This window comes from Dinoponera quadriceps, unplaced genomic scaffold, assembly GCF_001313825.1.
Source record: "Dinoponera quadriceps isolate SergipeBrazil2010 unplaced genomic scaffold, ASM131382v1 scaffold2171, whole genome shotgun sequence".
In the NCBI taxonomy this organism is placed as follows: domain Eukaryota; kingdom Metazoa; phylum Arthropoda; class Insecta; order Hymenoptera; family Formicidae; genus Dinoponera; species Dinoponera quadriceps.
The window spans coordinates 108144-127071 of NW_014556994.1; the positions used below are offsets into that span (position 1 = coordinate 108144).

Below are 18928 nucleotides of genomic sequence, written 5' to 3' on the forward strand. Positions count from 1 at the left end.
TTTTTCGCGGACGCTTGTTTTGTCAGTTTGAGATTGTCTTTCGCTACCTTCAGATATAGGAAACTTACGTTAGATATCCCTCAAAATGCCAATACCAATATAATTGGAATAAAAATAGTGTAACAGTTATTTTAGTGCCTTCTTTAATAATAATTATATACCAACTACTTATGTATCGAAAAATTGCGTAAATATCACCGTTGACGAGCAGTAGAACCTGCGTGAATCTCGCCGGCGGCAGCGTAACGGCGCTTCGATAAATGCGCGGCCCGCAAAGTGTTAAAATAACTTATAAAATATATAATTTTTTATGTTTCTTATTTTTTATTGTAAGTAGCCCGCGATAATCATACACATATACGTGTAATATTGTTAGGGAGTACTTACAGTATAAAATAAAAAAACATAAAAATTAATGCCAGTCTAATATTTTTTGTCTTTCTGACATATAATATTCTTTTCTTGTATGAAATTTTGATAAGTTTTGATAAGTACAAAACAATATTTCTTATAATAGACTACCTTTTTATTATTTAGTATAAATTTAATCCATAATTAAAAAATTAATTCTGCAAAAATGCATATATATATTTATATATTTTATATGTATTATGAGTACGACTAAGTTCTCTCCACTGACTTTAGCTGATAACGGCGTATTAAAAATTTTGAAGTTAATTATTTTGTTAGTAACATTGGCTGACATGCATTCTAACAACAATATGACAGTTCGCTGCTCAACAATTAACCATTTAAGTTCAATAAAAAATGGATGCCAAAAAGGTAAATTTTCGCCATTGCTTGCTTTACTATTTTTATCGTAATAAAATCTCTGCTAAAACAACGAGAATTATTTGTGAGATATATGGCGACAATATTATAGCAAAAAGAACGTGTCGAGATTGCTTTGTAAAATACAGGATGAGTCAAAGTGTTACAATTTTATATCTCGGAAACAAAGCATTTTAGAGAATGATGTTTCAAAAGTTTTGTGATTTCGAGGGGGACACAGGATGTCATTAGTTTGACTTAGGATAGTTGTTTGAAGATCACATGAAGGTCACTTTCAATTTCTTAAATGGAATCTCTATTTTTCATTCATCCCAGCAAACAACAAAGCATTCATCCCAGCAAGCAATACAGTAACAGTTATATAAATGTTAGTTATAATTTTCTTCTCAATAATATAACTGTTATATAACGTACGCGTTATATAACAGTTATATTATTGAGAAGAAAATTATAACGTACGCGTTATATAACAGTTATATTATTGAGAAGAAAATTATAACTAATATTTATATAACTGTTACTTTATGTTTGCTGGGCATATTCTTGTAATTTACCCCGAGAACTGTTCAAAACATATAATGAAGTATTTTTTTTTAAGTACTTTTCCAGTTATAAGACTTGAAATTTACAGTGTGTTGTGTGTCTGTTAACAGAGGTGTAAATCCGATCGAATACACTCCCCGTGGTACATCTTTGGTAATACTAATGCCGGCGGTACTTTCAAGTCTTATAAATCGAAAAGTACTTAATAAAAACAATACTTCGTTATAGTATTTTGAAAAGCTCCCGAAGTAAGCTACAAGAATATGCAATAAAAAATGGGAATTTCCATTTAAGAAATTGTAGGTGACGTGTATGCGATTTTCAAATGACTATCCAAGGTTAAACCAACGACACCATCTTATATGTCATCCTCGAAACCACAAAACTTTTGAAACATTTTTTTCTAAAATACTTTGTTTTCGAGATATAAATCTGTAATATTTTAACTGACTCATTCTGTATGTAAGTGAAGAGTTCGACGTGAGTGATTGACCACGTTTTGAATGATCTGAGACGATCGAAGACGAATCGCAAGCACTTTTGGATAAAAGCTCAACATAAACGTACAAAGAGCTTGCAGGACATCTTGGAATAATTTATTCCGCAGTTTCTAAGCGATTGAAGCTATAGGAAAGATCTAAAAGGAAGGAAAGTGGATGTCGCATTAATTGACCGAAGAGAATTATGCATAGCGTTTTGACATTTGTCTCGCACCGTTGACAAGACAACGAAAGAAGAGTTTCTTATGGTAAATCGTGACAGACTGCGAAAAATAGGTTTATTATAATAATTGTGCTGAGTTTTCAGCACTTTTCCAAAAGAGCTTGCAACTCTTTGTCTCCGATTATCTCAGAGCACAGTCGATTACGTCGAACTTTCCATTAAAAAATTTGCAAACTAATCTTAGCACGTTCCTTTTTGCCACAATATTATTACCATATGTATCACAAAAAATTTGTTTTGCCTCAACAGCGATTTTATAGCAATAGAAGCAGTGAAGCAAGCAATGTATCTTTTTGTCGTCTATTTTTGATTGAACTAAAAGTATAGTTAATTGCTAAGTAACGAACTGTCATACTGTTGTTTGAATGCATGTTAGCCAACCTAACAACTAACAAAACAACAGTTTCAAAAGTCTCAATATGCCGTTGTTAGCATCACTTAAAATCAGCGAAGAGAACTTGGTTATATTCCTAATATATGGTTTTGCATAATTAACTGTTAATTTTAATAAGTTAATTTTATATTGATTTAACTTTTATTTTAATTAGTTTTGGTTTAGGTAACTTTTAATTTAACTAAATTAATTTTACAGGCCATTAACTTTTAATTTAACTTAATTAAAAATAAACAATTACCCAACCCTAGCTATAAGATAATCAGGCGCGATAATTTGATATAAGTCGAATTAATTACTTCTATTTTGAAGTAGCTAATTCTATAAATTTACGATAGGAATAACAGAGGAGTAAGAATTTCTTTGTTTCCTTCAAGTCACTTATCAAGATTATAGTTTAAGGCAAATCGAATCTGATACACGGTATACTCGATTAATATATTATTGTTACATGTACGTAAATAAGAGGCAATATAACGCGACCTCTCGTCTGATGCATTTATTTCTATAGAGATGGTAAAAATAAAAAGAAGACACACATGTCTCTTTGTAAATGTGGAATCTTGAAATCTAGTATTCCTTTATTTAATTTCTCGTCTAAAATGTTTCCCAGTATTCCTCTATTTAGTTTTTTGTCTAAAACGTTTCTATATTAGTTTCTTGAAATATATTTGTGTATGTGTATGAGAAAGTACTTATATGTGTGTGTAGACTATATAGGACTGGGACTCTTGAATTCTGTTGCTTCTCCGCAACATTATATTCCTTTGACATACAATACGAGAAATATGCCAATAATTATGATTGTTTCATGGTATTGATCGATAATACGGCAACACTTTTGAAGCTCATTTTCAAGGATTGAGCGAGTCTAATCCTTCAAAATGATATGCATGACGCATTTTTCATCGCGCTTGCAACATCCAAGATCAGCACTCCGCGCGTCGCAAAATCATTCCCTCGATTCTATCCGATGTTCATGCTGTCCTATTTCCGACAGGAATGCCGACGTTTCCGCGACCCCAACAACATATCGACACTTACTAACCAGCTCCAACCGTTTTCTGCTTCCTTCATTTGCAGATTCAAGATCATGGCTGTTGCAGCAAAAGCACAAGATAAGGCTGAGCAATGCACCTGAGAAGTTTCTGGACACGACGCTACTCGACAAACGATTCGTGTGCGACACTTGCGGCAAGTCGTACAAATGGAAAGAATCTCTCTGCAAGCACCGGCGCGTCGAGTGCAGGAAGCAACCGCAGTTCGTTTGCACAGTATGCGGTTATCGTTTCATGCATAAGCATCATTTGACGAAGCATATCGCGAGGATTCACTTCGATCACTTTTTGTGATCGGAATGGAGGGGTAATCGCGAGGTTAACACGTTGACCGCCACGTGGTGGGGGTCACTGATAATCCGCACTATGATTTTGCCATGTCTAATTAATTTACTTTCCAAACCGTAACTAATAAAAGTCACTAAATAAATACGTGTGTGACCAATAGGGACCCAATATATGTATTTACCATGATTTTGATATTCAAACTTCCGTTAAACTTCGGAACAATTCGTAAAAACCAGCGTAGCAGTCAATGTGTTAAAACGATTCTCGATGAGATCTAAACGAGTAATGTATCTTTTTTTCAAAAGTAGCTCGAAGGTACGTTCAGCGCCGATAAATTCAGACATGTTCAGATAAAAAGGAAACATTTTGCATGTGTGACAAGCGCTAGATATTTTACGCTAAATACAGGCTAAATATCTAGTCGCTCAGTCTTTATTGTTATATTTGTATTATGACATTGTGATTACTGTAAAACAGAAATAAAGATAGTAAAAGATATAATCCTTGATATTATGGACGGTGATTGTATGTTTTATGTGTGTTGTTTGTGCGTAAAATTTGTTTCTTTTCTTGTGTATTATTTCGTTAACCTATTTCTATGTAGTATTGACTTTTGAACAATTTCACCGTGGCCATGATTGAAATTTGCAACAGCAAATCCTGGCACGTTAATCAAATGTTTACGCGCGACGATAATTAACGAAGTGTCGTTCTTTGCCGACGTGTTGCACGTTGGTTGGTAGGTGGAACAAAGATTGCTGGACAATTTTGGAAGATTTCGCGATCTGATCGATCGATTATCTTTTTTTCAGGTGACGCCAGCCGGAATCCAATCGAATGAGAGTTCGCGGCTGTTTTCTCGCAACAAGCACAACAGACCTCCTCAGCGGGAGAAGACAAATGCTATTTTCTCGATTAAACATTTACATGTTGAACTTCTGTCTTTTTATCTTAAATTTGATATGAGTTCGAATTGGGAGCATTGTGATTAAATGAATGCTTCTGTTCTAATGTTCATGTAAGAAAAAGAAAGAGAATATAAGATCTATTGGATTGTTTATGATAATCTCTTACGACCTCGTAACGAAACCTAACAATACGGTGCGGTCTCTAAATATAAGGTGTTCTGTAAATAATTTGCACAACTCTAAAAAATGCATGATTAAAACGAAACGTGAAAACTTGACGATGTTATGGACTAATGGTATTCAGAACGCCTCTTAAGATTCGCGTGATTGAGCACGGTGGAGGATCCCAATCCCTCGTAATAGCTTGTTTCTCTTGTGTCTCTGTGTCTAGTGAAACTTTATCCGTATTTCTTCGCGAACATTATTCTGTTTCAGGTGGTACTTGATGCTAGCGCAGCACGCGATACGTGCAAAAGATATTTCCTCTGAAAAAATAAAAATTGTTTCATTAACAAGAGAAAAAGCGTACGAAGCGTATTCATGATTTTAAATCATGAATATGGAAATCGATTTTGCGATGTTTTATTTCTTTATAATAGCAACGTGTCTCATATATTGTGATATAATTTCTTCTCGGAGCACAAAACAATGGAATTTATTTCATTTTAATACAAATGTGTGTACAGTACAAAAGTCTTTTCCACCAGTATTCCTTTTTCCCTGTCAAAACAATTGTACACTTTCGATGGACGGTGTCCCGGTTTTATGTCATTTATTGTGTTAACCTAATGAGAAAAAAACTTGTTTGTACTAACATGGTAAGGTAATCAGGGTTATCGCCTATTTCTTCAGGTGAAGGCATGCGACTGGTGAACTTGAGCACTGAGGCGCGTGTAAATTTAAGAAATTATCGAACTGATAAAACTGACTGAATTTAATGAATTATTGAACAGATTGAACTGATGAAATGATCGATCATTTGATAGACTGTTCAATTAACGACATATAATCGAATTAAATTGATTAACAGGGTCGATCACTGTGTATTGTTTGTATGCTACGAGATTCTCCCCATAGAGCAGATCTGCTTCGACTTCTACCGAGTGCGAATCGGACAAACGGCTTCTACGACGATCAGTTTGATTACCATTAATCTCTCTGTCGTTTACAGTTCTCGACTACACGATGACTGGTAGCAGCAGATCGCCGAGCCGGAAATCGTTCGTCTGCCAACTCTGCGGCAAAAGCTACGTCTGGAGAGTCTCTTTGTGCCGGCATTTGCGAGAGGAGTGCGGCAAACCACCGCAATACAGGTGCGAATATTGCGGAAAGATGTTTAAACAACGTAGTAGTTTCCAAAGACATATGAACAATCAGCATAGATAGCGTTCGGACATTGAAGATGTAGCCGCCTTTGTGACGACGATGTTTAAAGGATTGTCCAAGCGAAGAAAGTTTACAGATCGGATCGGCCGGAAAATAACATGAAATTATCGTTGACGATATAAATCATTACGAAGAATTACATCATTATGAAGAAGTAACTTTTTCTTATAGAAATAAGAAAACGAAGAGAAACAATGAAGATGAAAGTGTAACGTTTTGAAGAAGACAGGAAGAAAAGAAGTATGTGTAGAACATGAACATCATGTGTGTTTTACGTATTCCTCGAGAAGAAGAAGAAGAAGAAATATATACTTTCTGCAAATCGATAGATAACTAAACAATAACTTGAAGATTTAAGGTTCTTACTTTAACTCTTTTAAATTTTTCTTTTTTTAGTATTGTTTCATTAAGATAATTGTTTTTTCCACTTGATTTTGGTTTCGTGAAAGCCTGTCATCACACAAAAGAGACCCCGCAGTGACTCCGTTCGTTCTTTTTTCAGAAATTAAATTCTTATTTTCAGTATCTTTCGTATGCTATTCCAAGTTTTAAAACATTAAATTACAATAAAAGTTTATCTTCCCATAAGTTGACCTTGCCGAAGTGCGTTACTTGTAAAACAGCCGTTGTGTGCCACATCTCAGAAGATCGACTCGAAAGATCGACCTGGAAAACGTCGCAAAACTACCTCCGCCAGTGAATGTAAGAATCATCGCTCGTTGGCTAACGTCTTTTCGTTTCTCTACACTTTATTAAAAAAAAATGGCTCTCCAAGCTTTCATGAAATCACAGTTGTCACGATTCCCAACGATATAGCCATGAAGAAGCACGAGACGCCTTTTCGAAGAGAGAAGAATCGCGTGAGCTTTGAAGATTTCATGAAACCTTGAAGAGTAGTACCCTTCGCGTCTTCACGAAGTGAACTTGGTTTCCTCGCGTCTTTTTTTACTAACTCGCCGCTTTCGGTGTGCTTTACATTGCAGACGGAAAAACGGTATCGACAGTACCTCAGGCGGCGGCATCATTGCGCGTTTTAAGGCTCTTGTGTCTTCGCCGTGACCATCTTGTTTGATAACGTAAAAATGGACAAGAAAATCCATGCCTAGAATTCTTGAGGATTGTAGGTTAAAATAAAACAAATACGCCCACAAAATGACATTTGTGATTGATTCAGTACACCTATAAAATATTCTGAAGACTTTCTTCTTTTGCGCAAATAACCAATATAAATATAAATATCCGTAAAATTAATGTGATAAAATTTCGAGAAAAGGTTTAGGTTAAAAAGAAAGATTGCATGTTATGTTAATTTTATTTTTATTCATTAATTATTGTGCGGAAAGAAAAGTTTTCGGAATATTTTACAAGTGTGCTGAATTAATCATAAATGTTATTTTGCGGTATATTTGTTTTTTTGAATGTATACACGTAGCAAGAATTCTGGATATATGTTTGTCGCTTCTAACGTCATCAAACAGAACAACTGCGGCGAGGAAAAACACACACACACACACACACGCGCGCGCGCGCGCGCGCGCGCATGCACGCACGCACGCACGCACGCACGCATATACATACATACTCGCACACACACACACGAGTCTTAATCCTACTACGTTCGTGGAAGATCCTAGACGCTCGAGCCGAGTGTGGGAAGAGCTTGCGGTAAATTTGCTACGTCTGCGGGAAGAACAAGTGAAGATTCAACTTTCGGCACGGCTTCGTAATGTAGATCCTGATCTTCGAGACCTTCCTAAGGAAGCACCTAAGAATCACAACGCGACTCCTAATCGTCCTTCAACCTCAAAGCAGTCTCTCGATCGAGTTGCACGAACACGTCGAGAGCTTGGATTCTCGATTCATGCGTCATGTACTTGTTGCACGAGAATCGCAAGCGCAACGCGTTCGTATTTCTCTTGCTTTTAGAAGCGTTTGGAGAAATATTTCGAAATAAAGAATATTTAAATAAATAGACGATGGATATATACTGACTCCCAGTCACGAAGTCGTTTGAAGATTTTGTAACGACAGCTCGAAGTGCAAGATTTTATCAAGAGCTCGCAAACGTTCGTTGGATTGTCAGCCACCCATGTAATATTTCTTTCATTAATGCTATATTTACGTCAATCCGAACATCTGCCATCGTCATTCCCAACAGTCTGCCGCCTTTCAAATAATTTTCTGCTATTCTGTGTTTTCAAATAATTTATCTTCCGTGTCAATGGAACCATCGACGATCCGGTCAACTTTTGCAAGCTCTTAACACACGGAAGATCACGATCTCTCAACGAACTGGTTGGTCATTCCCTTGTTAAAACGCCTCTGGCGCAAAGCGACTGTTCCCACTCATCCTGTGGTACATTAGAGGATTAACAGTACTAACGGAACATAAAGGCCTTTACCGCGCGACTCCTCACACATTAGCTCTTCATGTACACGCGCGCATACGCACTAGAGACAAGCAATCTGGCTTCGGGTTCGACGATCATCTTCGTGCTTTTAAAGTTCACGCACGCTTCTGTCATTGCCGTTTTCGTGCTCGATTTCGTCGAGACGAGATCCAGTAATCGAGCGCTTCCATCCTCTATATTTCAGGTGGATACTCGCAGAAGAGGCGCTCCTTGCCGCAAAGCCAGGACTGCCTGCCGAAGCCGTTTCCCTGCCATAAGTGCGGCAGAGCTTATAGGAACAAGGGCAGCCTGAAGCGTCACTTGAACGACGAGTGCCACAAGCAGCCGCAATACATCTGCGAGATTTGCCATCGGGGCTTCAAGCAGAAAGCCAACTTCAAACGACATGCCTTCACCATCCACGGCATCTCCTTCGTGGATACTCGCCCGCCTCGGGACAGTCGCGTTGCGGTGATACGGCCCAAACCGCATCGTCCGCAGTGAAGGTGGACAAGCGTTCAAACCGCTCAGCCATGCAAGAGCGATCGAACAGTTTCGATCTCGACGGGACTCAGCACTCAAGATATCCGAATAACCGTGAAACTTTGTGTCGGATGGTAGATAATCCCTGATGTTTGGCGATACAGGTTATTGTGTCGACTGCTAGATATACAGCAAGGGTCCATTAATTATGACCCAAGTTCGGAAGTTAACGTTTGTTACGGTCGGTCGCTTCGGTCGGGTAAGTCCTAGAAAATCTCAAGTGGGAGAGACGTGTCAACAAGGTCGTGTGAGTAGCTATTCTATGATTGGCTGGCATAATTCCTATTTGTACGAAAACTGTGGTGCTTATTATTACCATTGTTGTAGACAAATTTGGAAGGGGGGGGGGGACGATCACCGACGTTGATATTTGATATTTATACCTCAAAAACGACATCAGTATGTAACTTATTTCAAATAAACCAACTAACAATAGCATTACATCAATGTTTTAATTTATTACTTAATAATAAGCGCAATATAACATGCATTGTATATAACAGTTACATTTTTGAGTGGGAAATTATAATATCGTTGTAATGTTACTGTTACAAATGTTTATTGTTTTGTCATTTTTGAGGCACAAATATCAACCCCAGCGATCGCTAACCTTAAAAATTTGTCTGCAAGAATGGTAATAATAAACATTAATGTCCATACCAGTAGGAATCATGCTGGCCAATCACAGGTTAGCTGATTACACGTGATCCTGTTGGCGCCTCTCTTCTACTTGAGGCTCTCTAGTAAATCCTGGTAGGTGGAACGCGAAGAATAGCGGTATCGAGACAGAGTATTATCGTAATGTCGTCCGGCTGGCTAGATCGATCAACTCTACGAGGTTTATTCTTCGTGTTTTATCCACCGGCAGATACCTCACAGGAGAGCCGACACTGAGAGATAGTGACTTTCGAGCTTGGTTTCGATGATCGTCTCAAAGATATACCGTGCGTTAGATGACGGACTGATTAGGATTTAAGCGAGTTCCTAGATTAGGAGGATTGTGTATTTCGCTACTTGAAAAGTTATTCGAAGACGTGAATTATCGCATGCCGTACTTGATAGTGATCGCGATGTGAATATGTGTAGCTAGCATTTTTTTTACGATTTATTTGGTATGTGTTATCAGATTCGTCAAAAGTTAATTGATAGTATGTCGCATTCGTGTTAGACTGACAACTGAAGAAGATTAATACTCCGATGAAGAGAACGAAAGAGGTATAAACTCTCTGTGGCAGCACATCAATAGAAGAAGAAGAACTCGAAGAAGAAAATAAGAAGAAATTCTCGATCTTGTTCCTATAAATCGGACAGATTGTCGCGATCGGTTTCCTCTATCAGGAAACGATGATAATAATCGTTCTTGTTAATCGTTGCGAAGCATTATTCGTTAAACATTCAATTTGTGTTCTTAATTTGTGTCGCTTCGTTTAAACGCGAGTGCGAGTGTGTGTGCAGTGCATGCGCGAGACGCGAAAAATGGTTTTGGGTGTAAAAATCTCGAAAGATATATACGATCGATGAGAAGACGAAAAGTGAAAACAATTTCTGGTATAAATACTATTTAAGGGCTGTTCCTAGGTTGTATCATTAATGACAACAGGGTCGGATTTAGCTGTTCGTCGCTTATAGACATATGAATAGTGCCTGTAAATCAGGACTTTTTAAGAGTACACAAAATTAAAAATTATCCTAACTGTAACTTATTAAATAATCTTTATATAATATGACGAATGGATAACACACACACACACACACACACACACACACACACACACACACACACACACACACACACACACACACTCTCTCTCTCTCTCTCTCTCTCTCTCTCTCTCTCTCTCTCTCTCTCTCTCTCTCTCTCTCTCTCTTTCTAATAAGATATATACATATATCGTAAGAAAAGATCGTAAAAGTGATGATAAATGATTAGGTAAATTTACAAATTAATTAAAAATGCAATTTAACAAAATTTAAATTGTATTATGTGATAAAATTGTATTACTCATCATACGAATGTGAAACATGCCGTAATTTGTTTTTATTATGGGACATTCCAGAATATCGCATGTAGAATACATTGGGAAATTTTTGATATCAAGTAAAGCAACTTTTTGTTGATTAAAATTCTATTCGAATGATTTTTTTAAAATGGGAGCTATTTAAAGTTATCGAATTAGTATGATAGGTTACGCGCGAGTCAAAAGTGGCGCGCAATGCAGGACCACAAAATATTACCTAAATCTTGTATGTTGTTTCTCTTCTATCTCATTAAAGATTTTATTACGTAACTATGCATAATATACGAATTTGCCGCTATTTTAAATAGTACTTATGTGATACAAAAGAATTTACCAATACTACTGAAAGAACGAATAAAAATAAAGTAATATAACTTGTAACAGCTCTCATTTACTAAAAACTATTTTTCAAACGGAATTTTAGTAAATGAAAAGTTGCTTTGCTTGATACCAAGAATCTTCCGGTATATTTCACATACGGTAATTCTGGGACCATGTAGAAAAAATTTATATCTCCGTTAGATATATTTCATTAGGTTATTTTGCCCTATTTTTTATATTTTATTTTTAGTTTCCATTTTTCACTTTATGTGACTATCGATAATAATTATCGAATTTATATCTGATGTATATAATTAAGTCATTTTTAAATAAGTATATTAGTATATAAATAAATCATTTTTATTTTTAAGAATTTTTTAAGAATTTTTTTTGAATATTGCTCTCTTCTTTTTATTGATATAATTCGAATTATTTTTATTTAATTGTGATATCAAAAGGAAAATTCCATTGTAGAAGCTTTAAAGTAATTGAAGAAGAATTTAAAAAGTTATTAAATATATAAATAATAATTTTTATTGTTTTTGTGTGAGATGTGATAGATTGGAGCAAATTTATATTTAACAGTTATCGTATCAACGCTCGTGTTCAGGTGAAGCGTATCAAATTGAATAGAATAGGTTTGCAAACAACCGCGATAATTATTGAAATATATTTCTTCAGATTGCTCTAGAGAACTCGATCCACTGTATCACACGTATTGATTCGCCAATCTTTTTTAATTAATATCTCAATTGTCATCAAGTTATTTGCGAACTGCTAGAATACTTTTTTGTCAAGTTTGATGAACTCCACTTACGCATAAGTGTTGACACGTCTTGTATCAGACATCTTATACATTAGAAAGAGGTATACTTCTTTGCTCCTTTCTCTCTCTTTCAAAATTTGTCGTCTTAGATACGTGACTATAGTGACTATAGTGCCTATTGGCAAAATCCGACCCTGATTGAAAGCCATATTTTGTGAAGACTGTGGAATACGGATAGTTGATATCATTCTTTGTAAACGACTGCGACAGTTCAAAAACGATTTGGAGACTGCAAAAATTGTTTAGTATTCGTCAAGGCTGAAATTACGTCAAGGCTGAAATTACGTCGAAACGAAGAGTATTGATGATAACGCATTAAAGAATAGATAAGATTACGTATGAGCGGTGATTGCAGACAAATGTGATTATAATCGACATTTCCCGCGAAAAAAGAAACTTTTAAGCGAGAAAGATAAGAATGATTTGTTAGGACTAACTAATCTTGAATATCTGTCGAGATCGAAAGCGACGCTTCGTGGAGTTCGCTGTTTTTTCCCTTCATACTATTACACTTGATTAGTTTTTACTCAGCATTTATCCTTTTTTTCTCACGCTACGTAAGAACTATTAGTTTATCCGTCATTGATTGCATATATGGTTGCATAGCAAATATATTGTAATCTTAATGGTAGTGGGTTTTACAATTGAACTATTACTTAACGCTGTTAGAACACCATGTTATAAGAATATTAATAGGGAATCAGTGTTGTATGATCGACATTGCTACACCGAAAATCGAAATGGGGAGTTGTAATCTGTGAGCTGAGATGTTGGAGAGTCGCGGTGCGTCGTTGAAAGATTCCTTTCGCTAAATTCGATTTTGTCGACAAGAAAAAATTCTGTGATAAGTTGACTAATTCTCTCGTATTTGGACGTTAAATGGACATTCACCGAGGCCTTAGTTGTATGTGACCCCGTTTACGGTGTTTCATTGTAGTTTATTATAATTTTATTATAATTACTACATATTGCGCGATATATAATAAAATTATAATTAATATGTACGGTTTGATAATGCTTTATGACCTTTCTTATTAGTCAGCGTCTTATAAATAAAAATAGCTTGTGAGGGAACGGCTACGTTGCTTGAAGACATGATGAAGATATGATCACGAAGACATAATCATGAAGACGTTGGAAGATCGCTGAACTGAAGAGGGATACACACATACAAATGCGAAAAGTGAAATATGATGCAAGATATTGAGAATCTATGATAATTAATTGCTAACTTACACCAGGCAGTATCTTTCTTTATTACACACTGAGGAAAATAGCTGTTGGTTCGATAAAATTGACGATTATTCTCATTAAAAAAAATATTGTGTCCGCTGAACAAATTATACAGATGCTATAATGAGTTATCAATTAATTGGACGATTGTGATTTAGTCATCAACGTTGCGTTATTGCAACAATACGTTGCGTTGAGTTACTGATCAAATTGCAATCGTCGAATCAATTGATAACTTATCACAGCATCTTTATGACTTATTCAGTGGAGATAAACGTTGTGTTTGAAAAAATTTAGTTTGTTTAAGCAAAATTTCGATCATTTTTCTCAGAGCAATTACACGATTATTATGGATTCTCGTATCTCAATATCACAAACTGATTTTATTTTCGATATTGACCTACACTTTTACGGATTCATTGAATCTTTTTAAGCAAAATGTTTAAGAATTTTCTAAGCTTGCTAAACGCGTCCTATTTTTCTGCAAACTCTATCAAGACTAACAGTTATCAGTCACGTTACTTCTCTTAAGTCTGAGTGATTTTTCTTTTTTCTCATTTATCTTTTTTGAATGGAATTCATCCACGTATGGAAGGCAAAAAGTGAGTCGAAGACAAGAGCCGTTCCGCGAAAATATTACATCGCGAAGATCACGAGTGGATTGAATTCTTGCCGATTGGCCACGTCGAGTACACATTAATCATGCTACGAAATTTGCTTTCAGGTCGAACAGAGCGGTCGCAGCCGAGAAGTATGCTCACACACATTTTTCGGAAGCCGTATCCCTGTTCGAAGTGCAACAGATCCTACACTAACAAGAGCACCTTGAACCGTCACCTGCGCGAAGAATGCGGCAAGTTGCCGCAGTACATGTGCCGCTACTGTCACAAGGCGTTCCATCAGCGATCTAACTTCCAGCGACACGTGTGGACGGTACACGGCTATGTTCTGTGATTTCGCGATTTTGAAGAGACAATCGATTCACAGATTGCTGATGATCTAACGTGACAATTGCACGACTAAAATACTCAGTCATTCAACTGAAAAAGTTCTCGCTTGTGTGTGAATACGACTTTTCCTTTTTTTTTTAGACACGAGAGCTACGAGGACTGGCGTGTTCATTACGTTTTCTCACATTATCAATGATTCGGATAAATATGAGGATAATCTCGAGGTAGTCTACACATAACAACACATAGTATTCGGACGTCGTTCCTCTTTGTTAATATTATCGAATTATGGCGTACGTGATGTTCGAGTCACGGTTGACTGAGCGCATAGTAGACATTGAGCGCAAATTTGTTGAAACCTTTATACTATTTTGTAAGGAAACACGATCTTTGTTGTTAATTGTTTTTAGGCGAGAAATCAAACTTTTTTGACATTGTTAACTAGTGAATTAATCATGATCAGTTCCTCCACTTTTTTAAAATGCGAAAATTATTCCTTGACATATCATGTTGAAAAACGCAGGAAAATTTATTTCTTATTTAATAGATTTATAAAAGTAAAACAGATTTAATATACAAAATATTTTAAGGAGGTTGTAAAGTGAAATGAATTTGATAAAACTGAAAAATTTGATGAAACTTGCACTAAGTATACATTGAAATATTATTTAACTGTTCGTACAATTAGATAAAGATTGACCATTTGAAAGTTGAGATATTTGCAACTAAAGTTGATACTTTTTCTACGTGTTCCTTGAGAGATTAGCGTGCTATTTTTAATTTCTATTTTTAATATCTTCTTAATTATAAAAATAAAATTTTGATGAAAAACTATAATGATATTAAAGACTAATATGCAAATATTAGCTGCAAATTTTAGATTTATTGAGCATTTTGTGATGATATATATATACAACAGTGTAAAGTTTATAATTTATAGTAATACATAATACATATGTGTATATGCACATATTTAAACACGTATATATACTTCTTTCTATTATCTATATAACTTTATTAGATCAATTGATGCATAAATATAGCATTAATAAGAAAAACAAAAGATAATATATTTTTCGTATTTGTAATATTGTGTGTATATTACCTTAACTTCAGTTCCTTAACTTCATTTTATATTAATATATATTATTTAAGCAGTGAAATTCATCTATGAGAACGTAAATTTGCTTGATAAATACTAAATTTACAAGTGACCCCTTTGTTGCGTCACTGAAAATACGATGCTAAGCTTTATAACTTCCTTAAGATAGACGTGAAATCAAAAGAAACGTCAGCTTGAAACGAATCTTATGCTCAAGTAAAAACGAATTTACTTCTATTTATAGCCTTACGGCTTGATTGTGTAATGATTGAATTTATATTATAGCGCGTTTTTTGAAAGTACAGAAATAAGATGGAGGAAGAACACACACACACACACACATACATTGAATTGTCGATGTTTATACTCATTTGCTCGATACGTATCGTTCCGTTTTTAAGTTCTGAGAGAACGTTAAACACATGTCAAAAGATTACTTCGCAGCGATTCGCCATCGATACGGATAGAGCAAAGACGTATACGACAGAATCTCGTAATAGTAATAATAATAATAATAATAATAATAATAATATTCCGTGCTACTCTGTAAAACGATCATTTGACGTATATGAAAATGATCCGTTTTAAACGTATCCATGTGGATGTCAAGCACCTAAGATCCATTTTATCTCCAAATCGCGTAACCGCTTTTCGTAATCGATACAGCACACCAGCTTGAGAACACTTAATTTTCTTACGATTCAAGCGTTTTTGTCGAGACATAATTTCATGCGTAACGGCTTTAACGTTAAACCTTCTAACGGTCAAACGAGAAAGTAATTCTTATACGAGGGTGGATCAAATATAAACGAGCCTTTTGCAAAAAGAACCATTTTTCAAAATCAATTCTAATTTACATTTTTTTTATTTTTCTGCATAGTCCCCCATCTTATCTATATACTTTTTCCAATGGTCTGGTAATTTTTTAATCCCGGTATCATAAAAAATTCGCGAACGTATATCAAATCAATTGCACACGAACTGTTGCACCTCCTCGTTCGTTGTGAAGCGCTGTCCACTAAGGGCTTCCTTGAGTGGCCTAAACATATGGAAGTCGCATAGTGATAGGTCTGGGTTGTAGGATGGATGTTCTAGGATAGCCCAGCGTATATCGGCCAATTTTTCTTGTGTTACTGCTACGGTCTGGCGTTGTCATGGAGAAGCAACATACTTCTGATCGGAATGCCGCGCCTTTTTGACCGATAGGCAGCTCGAACTGAAGTTCCTGAGAGATTTCATGAATAGTTAAGTGCCGATCGCCTTCGATGAGTTCTCGAACAGCCTCGGTGTTTTGCGCTGTGATACTGGTGCAGAGACGGCGGCAATGTTTTCAACACGCTCCCGTCCTTTCTTAAATTCGTTACATTACTGCCGAGCCCATGAAAGGGTTCTTTCCCCGAACTGTGGGAGTAAACGGCGCCGAATTTCAGCAGCATTTACATTTTCGTTGACGAGAAACTTAATAATAACACGTTGTGCAACTGCGGGGTGTACCTCTTTCTCGCTCATTGTGATTGCTGCTGAGAGTAAGAAGCACGTGGCGCGCCAAACGTTATTACTGCCTTCCACATGACCCTCCTCCACTGTCCAAAACGTTGTAGGCCCCTTACACCGCCGACGGGCGTGCAATTTAAAAAGGCTCGTTTATATTTGATTCACCCTCGTAATTGTATGCAGATCGCTACATATATACATATAACTATCATCGAGCTTGTAGTTCACATGTTACTTACTCAACGTACCGTTGTTTTTGTACAAGAAAGAAATGAAATAAAAATACGAGTTATCTCTGCTCTTTACAAATATAACGAACAGTAAGTGTACTTGTTAATTTAACGCTTTCACCACGATTAATATCCTGTTCTATAAAAAATCAATGTCATCGTTAGTAAAAATGAATCGTTGAGAGACGCATAAATCGTTTCTTCTTCTTTGTCTGGTATATTTCCCCGATATCCAAACGATTCATCGGTATATCCGATCATCGCCTTGTACATCGTTGTCAATCGATAACGTCAATATTCCAGACAGCTAATATTAAATTTATTCGAGAAATGCAAAAAAATGCGAAGGAGTACTATTCGCGAAAGACTGGAATTCTAGTTTCACTAGGCACACAGAGAATGTTCCATTGTTGGGACAGGAAAGCTCCTGTTTTCCTATCTAGATAACATAAGATATTCTATGAATATTTTTAATTTCAGAATATTCAAATCGGATATTCTATATATGATATGTGTAGAATATTGTAGGCAGAGATTCGTATATTCGTAATAGAAAAGAAACGCTCTTAGAACATTTGTAAAGTCTATTTAGCGCACATGTGCAATGCATTGACTGAAAAGAAAGTAGACAATCTTGCATATATATACACGCACACATTATGATATACGTATTTAATTGGAAACTGAGATCTGCGCGTGCACGCGTGTGACTGTTTTCATGTGTTCATCTACTGTTTTTTATTGCCATAACTACTCCACACACCTGCCCACAACATTCGATAAAATATTCTATGCACATTTATAAAACATTTATAATAGGTCATTGGAATATACTATGAACATACTATAAACATATATAACAATATGTTTAGAACATTCTATGAATGTATAAATATTCGTGACGAATATTCACAGAACATTCATAAAATATTTCTGTGCTATCTGGGTATCTAAAAATCTAATACGGTCATTAGTTCGAAAATCTACGATCATCTTTCTGCAATATATCTTGCGGAAATACTTCATTAGATAAAGACATGCACACGAGCGCTGTTAAAAGTATCCGAGCAGGCGTTCGTGGACGCGCGAAACAGAGATAGGGTCTCTGTTTTTTTAACGGGTGGAACGACGTTTCAGGATGGCGGCTCGGCGATGCGGGAAAACGTGGCAGCGCAATCAGCTCCCACCAGTGTGACGCCTGCGGCAAGATCTACTCGTGGAGGTCGTCTTATCAGCGGCACCTGCGCGAGGAGTGCGGCAAAGAGCCGAAGGCCACGTGCCGGTACTGTGGAAAGCAGTATCGCTGGCGTGACTCTCTCAACAAACACCTGAAGAACGAGTGCGGTCGCGTAAAGCGCGCGGCTGCGTTGCTGCGTACGCAGCAGGACGTCCCGTCGGACGTGCAGGACGCATTTCCGGAGGAAATGTTGTTGCGAAGAACGAGAAATAAGCCAATATGCTGATCCTCCGATTTCGCGAGTCACGACACACGAATGTGTTCCCGCGTGCGAAATGTATATATTATTATTTATGAGATGAGCGCACGTTGAAGAGTCTCGATAACGTCGCGACAAATGTAATGACGCGATCATGACAATGCAATCATGAGATTTCGATCGATTATAATTGATTCGAAATTACGACTGTTTGTAACTTGTGCTTCTATCTCCGCCTTTTTGATGAACGGATTACGTGCGAGAGAAACATCGCCGTTCCTTTCATGTTCCTT

The 18928-nt window shown here is 36.4% G+C and overlaps 3 protein-coding genes across 4 annotated transcripts in view; all 3 read left to right on the forward strand.

The window, feature by feature from the left end:
- Positions 1 to 3575, forward strand: part of LOC106748548 (putative transcription factor ovo-like protein 3) — a gene marked incomplete at its 5' end in the record, with an annotated part of 15042 nt that extends 11467 nt beyond the window's left edge. The window contains one exon of the mRNA XM_014627207.1: positions 3536 to 3575. The remainder of the gene's footprint in view (positions 1 to 3535) is intronic.
- A 2281-nt stretch (positions 3576 to 5856) lies between these two features.
- On the forward strand, positions 5857 to 18629 carry LOC106748561 (zinc finger protein 354C-like). 2 transcript variants are annotated; one of them, XM_014627222.1, is made up of 3 exons: positions 5857 to 6019; positions 14148 to 14356; positions 18337 to 18629. In XM_014627222.1, exons 2-3 carry the CDS (start codon positions 14177 to 14179, stop codon positions 18529 to 18531), a joined length of 375 nt encoding a protein of 124 aa, XP_014482708.1. In that variant the 5' UTR covers positions 5857 to 6019; positions 14148 to 14176; the 3' UTR covers positions 18532 to 18629. The 2 variants fall into 2 exon arrangements, with proteins under 2 accessions (XP_014482708.1, XP_014482707.1); XM_014627221.1 differs by lacking the exon at positions 5857 to 6019 and having other exon boundaries at positions 11803 to 14356.
- Positions 5892 to 10733, forward strand: LOC106748549 (zinc finger protein 676-like). The gene is made up of 3 exons (XM_014627208.1): positions 5892 to 6019; positions 6697 to 6794; positions 8688 to 10733. Exons 1-3 carry the CDS (start codon positions 5892 to 5894, stop codon positions 8984 to 8986), a joined length of 525 nt encoding a protein of 174 aa, XP_014482694.1. The 3' UTR covers positions 8987 to 10733.
- Positions 18630 to 18928: the final 299 nt, after the last annotated feature.

Coding starts and splice junctions, on each gene's coding strand:
- LOC106748561 (XM_014627221.1), top strand. CDS start 14,126: ATGCTACGAAATTTGCTTTCAGGTCGAACAGAGCGGTCGCAGCCGAGA. Junction 14,357..18,336: donor TCCAGCGACACGTGTGGACG/GTACACGGCTAT, acceptor ACGACGTTTCAG/GATGGCGGCTCGGCGATGCG.
- LOC106748549 (XM_014627208.1), top strand. CDS start 5,892: ATGACTGGTAGCAGCAGATCGCCGAGCCGGAAATCGTTCGTCTGCCAA. Junction 6,020..6,696: donor GGCAAACCACCGCAATACAG/GTGCGAATATTG, acceptor ACCTTGCCGAAG/TGCGTTACTTGTAAAACAGC. Junction 6,795..8,687: donor AACTACCTCCGCCAGTGAAT/GTAAGAATCATC, acceptor TCTATATTTCAG/GTGGATACTCGCAGAAGAGG.